The sequence below is a fragment of the Bison bison genome, unplaced genomic scaffold (genome assembly GCF_000754665.1).
Source record: "Bison bison bison isolate TAMUID 2011002044 unplaced genomic scaffold, Bison_UMD1.0 scf7180017864366, whole genome shotgun sequence".
NCBI classification, from domain to species: Eukaryota; Metazoa; Chordata; class Mammalia; order Artiodactyla; family Bovidae; genus Bison; species Bison bison.
Genome location: NW_011494938.1, coordinates 2,738,081 through 2,748,066, shown reverse-complemented (window position 1 = coordinate 2,748,066; position 9,986 = coordinate 2,738,081). Strand labels below are relative to the sequence as shown.

The 9,986-nt window shown below is 40.1% G+C and overlaps 1 protein-coding gene across 6 annotated transcripts in view; it reads right to left on the bottom strand.

Moving 5' to 3' along the window:
* Window positions 1-4,864: 4,864 nt before the first annotated feature.
* Window positions 4,865-9,986, bottom strand: part of SRSF7 (serine/arginine-rich splicing factor 7) — a 5,845-nt gene continuing 723 nt past the window's right edge. Inside the window, exons 2-8 of one of the 6 annotated variants that reach the window (XM_010855581.1) lie at window positions 9,114-9,294; window positions 8,696-8,872; window positions 7,750-7,824; window positions 7,553-7,663; window positions 6,212-6,265; window positions 5,628-5,663; window positions 4,865-5,308 (exon numbers count right to left, since the gene is read on the bottom strand). In XM_010855581.1, coding sequence (XP_010853883.1) covers window positions 5,254-5,308; window positions 5,628-5,663; window positions 6,212-6,265; window positions 7,553-7,663; window positions 7,750-7,824; window positions 8,696-8,872; window positions 9,114-9,294 — 689 coding nt within the window. In that variant the 3' untranslated portion in view covers window positions 4,865-5,253. Of the gene's footprint in view, window positions 5,309-5,627; window positions 5,664-6,211; window positions 6,266-7,552; window positions 7,664-7,749; window positions 8,515-8,695; window positions 8,873-9,113; window positions 9,295-9,986 lie in introns of all 6 variants that reach the window. The other 5 variants (XM_010855582.1, XM_010855583.1, XR_826671.1 and 2 more) reach the window with 5 other exon arrangements.

Sequence of the window (9,986 nt, the reverse complement as noted above, 5' to 3'; positions counted from 1 at the left end):
GTCACAGGGTATCCATTCTTAGGCAAAGAACTCCTAACTTGTTGTAGGGGCCCAGGTACTCTGGTGATGGTCCTCTGGACAATGACCAAGACAAACAGACCTATCTCCCTTTACCTCTGCCACATCAATTATGTTTCTTTACAGCTAGATTTTTTGATCCTTGGCAGTGAAAAGGATTCACTTTCTAGAACCCAGATTTCTTGAAGGTATGTTATTAACCAAGATAAAAAGTCTTTTAATAGGATCACATCCAGCCTTCTTCAAGCTTCAGTCATAGATCCCAGGGAATCTAGAGGTGGATAAGACATAAACTTAGGCATCTGACTGTCATAAGAAATGGATGATTTGACCTTCCTTATGCAGGTTAGGCTGACTCACCTGGGTTCACCAGTTCTTGAAGAGGAGAGGAAATAAATTTGAACCTTTCCTAGCAGAGAATTTTCTGTACAGAAAATTTCTCTTTCTGACCAGAACTCTTAGCCTCTCAGTGTTAATCCAGGTTTGAGGCACAAACCTTGCATTAGAATTGCAGAGTAGAGCTGGGCATTGTAAACAGCAGCCTAAGGATCTACATCCCCTGCAAGCAGATGCACACCGAAGTCTGATAGGCTACTAAACTGAAAGTATGGGCTTTTAATTGAAATGGTGATTAATTATAAAGACAGTTCTAATTTTGTTTAACAGATTACAATTCATTCACTCATCCATGAATTCATTCATCAGATATTTAAGTGTTAATAAGCACTAGGCAGTGAAGAAACAGAACAAGCTACCTGCTGTCACAAAGTGCCTTGCAACAGCATACGTGCAGAGAAGTAAACAGGCAATTCCAGTGTTCTACTATAGAGGCCAGCGTGCTGAGAGCAAGGGGACCTAAACCAGACTTGGATACATGACAATTTACACAAGTTGGGGGAAAAACATGTATTTTACCGCAAAATTAAACTATGTTGAGATACCATGTTTCAACACAAGATTGGTAAAAATCAACGTTGACGGCCCATCATGTTGCTACACCATGTGTACCAAATGGGCAATGTTAGAGAGAAATAGGCTCTCCTATACATTTCCACCAGGGCAAACAGTACCAGCAAAAATATAAATGCACAGACCCTCTGACCCAGCAATTCAACTTCTAGGAATTACCCTAGATACATACACAGGGTTACACGTGTGACATACTGAGTAAAGTTATTCACTGCAGCACTGTAACAGTAATCAGAAACAACTCACATCCGTGAATAGAAAACTGATTAAATTGCTATTACTTGTAGCTCAAAAACTCTCCAAGGAAAACAGGGAGTCCCTTCCAAGGCATACGAAGTCCTACACGATCTATAATCCTTCATCCCCCTTCCTAAACCATCTCTTCCCTCTATTCACTGCCTCTTGGCCTCCTAGCCTTCAACTCAAACTACTTTAGGCCTTTGCTGTACTGTGCCTCAGAAGCTGGTGTGGCTCTCACTTGCTCGTGTCACCATGAGGCCTTAGACCAGTCCTTAACCAATCCCCTATCCTTCTGTATCATTATTCTCTGTATCATTTATTACCCACCTGGTGTTTGCTCCTTTCCTTTCCAGAACTTTAGCTCAATGAAGATAGACTGTTCACTTCTATATTCCAAACCTAACAGTACCTGGCACACTGAAGGAGCACACAAGTTTAATGCATAAATTATGCAACATCCAAGCAACTTAATAGTATGCAACTTTTAAAAAGTGCCATTTTTACTTATGTAAAAGATCTCTAAAGATATTTAATGAGAAAAACAAGGCTTATGTATTTGTGTTAAGAGAAAAAAGGAGGGTCTCCTTGATGGCTCATTAGTAAAGAACCCGCCTGCCAATGCAGGGGACATGAGTTCGATCCCTGGTCCAGGAAGATCCCAAATGCAGCGGGGCAAGCCCATTGCTACAACTACTAAGCCTGCACTCTTGAGGCGCCATGAGAAGCCACTGCAACGAGAAGCACATGTACCACAACTAGAGGAGCTCCAACTTCCCGCAACCAGAGAAGGCCGGACTGCAGCAACCAAGACCTGCTGCTGCTGCTGCGTCGCTTCAGTTGTGTCCAACTCTGTGCGACCCCATAGACGGCAGCCCACCAGGCTCCTCCGTCCCTGGGATTCTCCAGGCAAGAACACTGGAGTGGGTTGCCATTTCCTTCTCCAAAGCATGAAAGTGGAAAGTGAAAGTGAAGTCGCTCAGTCATGCCTGACTCTTAGCGACCCCGTGGACTGTAGCCTAACAGGCTCCTCCATCCATGGGATTTTCCAAGCAAGAGTACTGGAGTGGGGTGCCATTGCCTTCTCCCAACCAAGACCTAGCACAGCCATAAATAAATAATTCTTTTTAAAAAGAAAAAAGGAGAGTGGGACTTCCCTGGCGGTCCAATGGTTAGGACTCAGAGCTTTCACGGCCGGGTACCAGGTTCAATCAGTGATTAGGCAAAAAAGATTCCAGAAGCCACACAGTGCAGCCAAAAGAAGGAAAAAGTATCTCATGACAAATGACGACAATGGTTGCTTTTGGGGAGGTAACTGGGTGGCTCAGAGCCTTCTTGCTATATACACCAAATCAAAGTGAAATGAAATGGAAAATAGGTTAGGCTAGCAGCCTGTGGGAAATGGGAAAAGCATTAGCTTTGGCAACTGGCCTTGAGGGTTGAAGAGTTATTTGGCTACTACATTCTGTGTTCTACAATTACCCTTCTATCCAGCATCTTTTCCCCATTAAGTCTGGAAAGAAAATAACCAAGTTATTAACACCAACACCAGCCAAGCCCCCATTCTTTCTTTCTACTTTAACCATGCCTTCATCACAACTTCCCAGCTATAAAATTACATACACATCTTCTAGGCTATACAACCGTGCCCTGTAAAGGTCTCCAAGCAATTAATTGCTCAGAGCCAGATCTAGTGAATTCTTTGCTACTGTCCTTCATTGAAAACTCACTGCCAACATGTCAGCTTTACAGCTTTCAATTCCTACTTAGCTTACTATATCCTGGAAAACACTCGACTTCAAGATAGGCTACACAATGATGAAAATCACAATACCACACTATCATTCATTTAACCTAGTCACAAACCGCTATTATTTCAAGAACCCCTCAAATTTTCTTCTCAATGGAGGGGACATGGCAAAACACAGCATTGCACTGTGTCTTGATACTTAGCTGAGTTCAAAGCCTGAAGGAGAACTACAAAAGTGAGGTCCTAATGCATGCTTTACTTACTTTTACACCAGGAGTGCCAACCAAGTAGGTTCTATGTCCAAAGCACTGTGTCTGACATGTTCAATTAGCTACCAGGTTAATAATTTAGAGTTAAATATAAACCAGCATTTTTCAAATCAATCACACAATCCACTTAGCAGTCTCAACCTTGAAGTGTTTTTTTTTAAAGGTGCACTGCGCCAGCCAGTTCATCATTAAGATGAATAACAAATGTGGGTACAGAGTTGTCATGGCTACAGAAAAGGTGTTGACCTACATACCCTGTACTCCGTTTCTTGTAAGGGTAAACAGAATTTTCTGTGCTTATTAAATTCATTTTTTGCCCCTAACCCCTCTTCCATATTTTTATCCTCTCACAACTAATCTCTAGGATGCTGCTAGTAATCCATCCCAAAGCTACAGAATTAATGACTCCTACTCTTGGCTCAGAACTCCCACTTCCACAAACTGAGTATCAGGACTGTTTATTCTCTGCAGATTTATTGTTGAGTTAACTTATCTTTATGTAATACAGAACAAGTAAAGCTGACCAAGTGCAACAAACAAGCCTGCTGATTACACATAGCTTTACGGCAACCATGTAATGCAGCCAGTTGTCAAAATTCCAAAAACAAAAACGTCCAAACTTTGAACATACTAATGATCATTCAAACCAGTAAATATGAGGCAGATCAGTATTCCCAACTGTACTGTTATCCAGTAATAGTTGGAAAGTGTCAGAAACAAGGACAGATAGCGGTGCCATCAGCACTAAAAAGAATTTTTTGCATCAAGGCTAGAGAATAAATACCTGGTAAAAGCTTGACCAGAAAACTCAAAATTAACTGTCACTACCCTATGATGCTTAAAGTCCAAATAAACATGTCTACTGGTGCTAATATTCTGAAGTCTATCAGATGCTGCCAAAAAGTGACTACAGCGAGGGGTTGCTAAATATAGGTTGAATTTACAGAACTGCTTTAGTCTCATTAACATTTCTGACATCTTTACTTTGCACCAGCCTGGCAAAATAAGATAGAAGTATGTTGGTTTTCAGGAACTGAAGAAACCTAACTTGGGAATTAATATCTGGGAATTAAAATCAGAAACCTAACTTGGGAATTAATATCTCTGCTCAGAATAAGGCAATTCATTTGAAGAGACAGAGGAGATTATCTAGGCTGGAAAATTTTGCAAAGCTGGTTTACATAAAGGTGTTTTGTTCCAAATTGAGACAATTCCTCTAACATGCAAAAGTTTTGATATAAAACTGGTTAATGTTTGAAAACAAAAGAACATTGAGTATAACTTTCTAGAATGGAGAGCTCTAATTTGATACCACCCCATCTAACAGCCTGATAACCTCTAATAGGCTTTTGTAAAATCCAGCTTCTCCAGCATCAAGTCCACCTACTTCTTACTTAGTTCCTGGTATGCTCACTTATAACAAGTCAGTGGTCCCTACGGCCTGACATAAGAAGTTAGTCTTATTGATAACATCTAAGAATATCAGCTCTAAGAGAACTTAGGGACTTGTCTTGATGCATCATCCATGCTGTTTAGGGAGACCCAACTTGAATTCTTACCATCTGACCCAAAGCTCTAAGGGTAAAAAGTAATTTTCCAAATGTGTGTGTGTATATATATATATATATATATATATTTATTAATTATGGTTAAGACTTAACATCATTAACTTTAAATGTAGGTCTGCATGAATATGGTTAATACCAAGGTTGACTCCTGAAGCATACCAAATTAAGGAGTATTAATATTGAACACAAATCAAGAATCTAATTAGAAACATTTTATTTTAAATGTGCCAAATAAAAATCCACATTTTCAGACCATAGGATGTTAATACATTCAACAAAAATTTGTATTATCTTACTGCTGTAAATTTACAGAGTAATAGTCCAGATCCATTTTGATTAGATGGTTGAAATACCCTCCCTAAGTTACACTTTACAGACATCACGAATCCCTTATAATAATGTAAACAAAATAACTTTTCCCTAAAAGGTGAACTTGAGCACTTCAGTCCACTCTTTCAGGACTTGCACTTCTTCTCGGACTTCCTGATGGGGAACGACTAAAAAGAAAAAAATATTTAAGTTTGGAACCAATTAGTGTCTAACAAAACTCTTCTCGCATATATGTCAGGGTAAAACTAAAAAAAAAAAAAACCTGTTAGGTTTAACAGCCTCTTCACTAATTAATCTTACAAAACTTAGGTAAAGATAACTATTTGCTTTTTGGAGATTTTGGGGGGAGGTCATCTAAGAAACTCTATTTAGTATTTTAACATATAGCACCAATTCTCCAAAGAGCTCAGGGAAGTAGGCAGTAAGCAAAATTCTGCAGAGGCCACACTTGACAATTAAGATATGGCAACAAATTATTTAGCTTACCTTCTTTTTGGAGATGGAGATCTGGACTTTGATCGGCTGTCAAAACATGAAAAGGTTGTGTTTTACTTTTATGTGAAAAGTACTATTCAACCCCTTCAGTTACAATACAATGAACCCCCAAAATGTCCTGAGCTTAAACTACACTGCAGTTAAACTGGAAAAGAAAAACCCTACCAATTTTTTGGCTAAAAGTCAATCTTCTAACACTTGTTCTTTCATAAAATAATCTTTCATACTCTAAGCACAATGATCCCAGAATGCTTCTCCATACATCTATCAAATCCAACACAGGCCTCTTAATATAACCCCAAATTCACCAACTTTTCATTATAGCTTGGACATGACATAACCCCAAATTCACCAGCTTTTCACTACAGCTTGATATGCCCTTGCCTAGAAAGTCAGCCAGAACAGGCCACGTACAAAGCAAGTTATAAAGTTTGGTTTACTAATAAGGTAACTGTGTTCCTCCTCAGCTTACTTCTAAGCTCACAGCTAACAAATTGCAATAATTCAAAAACACTTTGAACTCTGGATATTGGTGCCATGTAACTAAAAGAGCATCAATGAGATTTTTACTCTACCTGCTTCTAGGCCGTGAAAGAGACCTGGATCTTGATCTCGACCTGGACCGGGATCTTAATAAAAGCAAACACATTTACACCAATTAGTCCACGGGAATAATTTCCTTAAATACCTTCTGAGCACCTTTGAAGGTAGGCTAGGAAGGGGCTAAAACTGTCCAAAATGCCCTATCAGTCTAAGACTGGACAAATACTTGGAACTACCATTTCAAAAATCTATCATGAGTTTCTGTACAGATGTACAATATTCTTAAACAGAGTGTAGTATCCAAGAGAAATTTGTGGTATTTGAGAAAACTGGTGTTAAAAGAAAAATATCAACCTCCTGAATGGAAACTTTGTTTCTTTAAGTTCAGTGAAAACTCCTATGACTGGGTAAAGCTGTGTTCATGGATCAACAAACTATCATGGTTCAGGACCATCAATCTGTAAAAAATGAGGCTGACATATACATCTTGAGGTCCTGTATCCAAGTTAAATGCATTTATCTGGAGTCCAAGTTTCTCAAACCTGGAATTTATAAAGACTATGCTATTACTGAGTAGCAATAATTCTCAGTAGCATTCCCTACCACTGACACGAGTAGCATTATCAATTCCTTTCATTATCTAGAATGTTATCAATTTCCATAACCTTTGAAAACAAAAAAATGCTGAGGGGTCTAATTTGATTTTTAACTTCTCAAGTTTCAGTGTCTAAACCAAATATCTGGTCAAACAAGCCACATTCAATCTATGTGTGAGTGATTGAGTGAGTGAGTGAAGTCGCTCAGTCGTGTCCGACTCTTTTCGACCCCATAGACTATAGCCTACCAGGCTCCTCCATGGGATCTTCCAGGCAAGAGTACTGGAGTGGGTTGCCATTTCCTTCTCCACAATCTATGTGTGTATTACCCTAAATTTTCCATGGTCTCAACCTTCAAAAAAAGAAAAACTTTAACTTGCTTCTAAATTTCTTTCTGGTTCTAATGGGCCTTTTTATCAGGGACCAAGTAACTATCATCTTTTAGTGCTATTATCATTTGTCTATAAACTGACTTATGGGTAAATGAGAGTAGATCTAAACAGATATAAGCTGACATCAGAAGTTTTCAACATGTTTACCCAGAGTGTTCACTGGAATGATTTGAGGATTTATGCCTTAGACCTCCCTCTATCACCTCTGTAACACCCTTAAAATCTTTAGTTGGGCTTTTCTTCATTTGGACATGTTCACAGTCAACTTTTTTCCCAAATATCTTCTGAAGCATTCCATTTCAATTAGGTCCGTAAGATACTCCACCGCTGTCATTAAGACGGGACAATCCAAATACAAATAAGGGGGAAAAAAGGTGCTACATACTGGAAATACCTCGATCCTTTTATAGAACCAGACCTAGATCGTCTGAGTGAAGCTGATCTTGATCTACGAAGAGACACAGATCTTGATCGCCGAGGAGATGCTGACCTTGACCTAAACATTAAATCAAAGTAATTTCAATTTGATTCCAATTAAACTTCACCACTTCTTACAAGCTGAAGTTAAACAAGATCTCTCACCTCCTTCCCCTGCTCCTGCTGCGTGAGCGAGAGTATCGTCTACCTCTGGATCTCGAATGTGATCTAGACCGTGACCTATTTTTCAAGTCAGAAAAAAACATAATATTAGATGGCAACTCCTTTTAGAGTCTGTGTGCCTCTGCTGAAACCAAATCTCAAAACTATTTAAATTTAGTGTCTCATTTGGAAATAAACTCTGGGCCTATTAGTTGTCGTTTTTTTTTTTTTAAACTACCTAAAAAAAGATTTGTTAAAAGCTCAATTACATTTTAGATTAACATAATATAAAACACTATAATGTGTATTTAAAATAAACCTTGCAAGTTTGCAGGTCGACCCTCTTTGGCCCATGGTCTAGTAGATCTAGACGATCTAGAAGTATCTATAGCCGATCGCTGCATCTAGATGTTTTCTTCAATCTACACGACGATCAAACTGACAGCCAAATGAGCCAGGTGAGGCTTGATTGACGCAAGAAGATTTTTCTAGTTGGGAATGTGGTCAATCTGGTGTTCCTCTTTCTAAACCGGAGGGGCCCCCAATTGTAAGCCAAATTTACTGTTACGGCGATCACCGTCTCAAATTTTCTGCCCTTTAAAGAATAAGGTGAAGCTAGGTGTAGATGACTCGAGGGGATCTGGCCTCTTATGCTGATCACCTCAAGGTCTAGGAGGATCTTAATTGTCGGATTTGCAAGGCGCCTCAGCATGATATCATAAGGCTCGTGACATTCTGAATCAAGGCGACTGACTCAAACGAAGAAACCTGAAAGGTTTTGACCAGGTTGATTATTAATACATTAACATTTCTTTAATTAAACAAAAATTGTAAAATACACCTGTAACAATTAACATTCAAGTTTACAGAAAAATACTTTTGTGCCTTGCTAATAAAAAAGTTACTTGATTAACTAGTACACTAACCATTCCTTTATTAAAATAAATACCTGCTTCTTCTTCGGCGGCTATAGCGATGACAATCATAAGCATAATGTCCCTTTTCGCCACACTCATAGCATCTATCATTGGGATCAAAGGGACGTCGGGCAGGTGGTCTATCAAATCGAGATCTCCGAGGCATGCCTGTTGATAGTTCAACTCTCACTCGGGAACCACAAATAACCCTACAAAAAAACAACAAAAAAACTGTAACGCTAAAAAAAAAAAAAAAAGTGAGCTCTATATTTAGAACCTTTCACTCTCTTTGCCCTCAGAAGCTCCAGCTATATCTTTATAAGTCCTTCAAACGTCACTTTTGCTTTCAGTTCCTGTCTTCATAAAGTGATCAGCTAATTGTTTAAAAACTCCTCCAGACTACAGAATTCAAGCCTGGCACAGGAACATTCTCACCAAGTTCTCACTTACTTTCCATCCAGGCCTCGAACTGCATCTTCTGCATCTCTAGGGTCTTCAAATTCCACAAAGGCAAATCCTGGAGGATTTCTGGCAATCCACACAGTTCTCAAAGGCCCATAATAACTGAAAGCCCTTTCTAACTCTCCTTTGCCAGCACCAGTTCCCAGGTTACCAACATACACCTTGGTTTCTGTTTAAAAAACGCAAAGAAAAGAGCGCACGTTATGCAAATAATCTGGCCCAAGTTTGAATTCTTTGCTTAAATTCATCTTTAACAGTGCAAAACATATTTAATACTCTATCAAGGGCTGATTTTAGTCTTAAAACCAACGAAGTTCGTACATTTCTGTAAAGCTAAAGCGTACGACCAAGCTCTTAACATTCAATGGAGGCGGGGGGCCCGCGGGAAACCTCCAAATACGAGCACAGCAGCGTGGTAGGATACTCCGAGGCATGGGGCGGACTCCGCCCCGGTCTCGCCCCCGAGTCCCGGCAGCCCCAGGCACACCGAGAACGCGCGGGCCGGCGGCGGCAGCGGCGTCCTCGGTGAGCGGGCCCCAGCGGAAGGCGGACCGGGAGCGGGGCTGCGCCGACTCCAGTACTCTGCAGCAAGCGCCCCAAGCGCAAGCTCGCCCGTGACTCCAGCTCCCCGCCTCAGAAACGATAAACCGTGCTCAAAAAAGCCAAAAGAGGAAAACCAGCCGCCAGACTTAAAAATCACGCTTCTATTCCCACTCAGCAATCAGACCGTTTGACAAGAATGCGCAGCTCGAAACTGCCAGTTTTCTAAGTCTTAAATTCATCCTTTCTTTTACGGCTGCGACCACATCTGTCAGCTAAAGTGGCGGGAAAGCGCCAAAGAAATGCGCCACCATGGTCGTC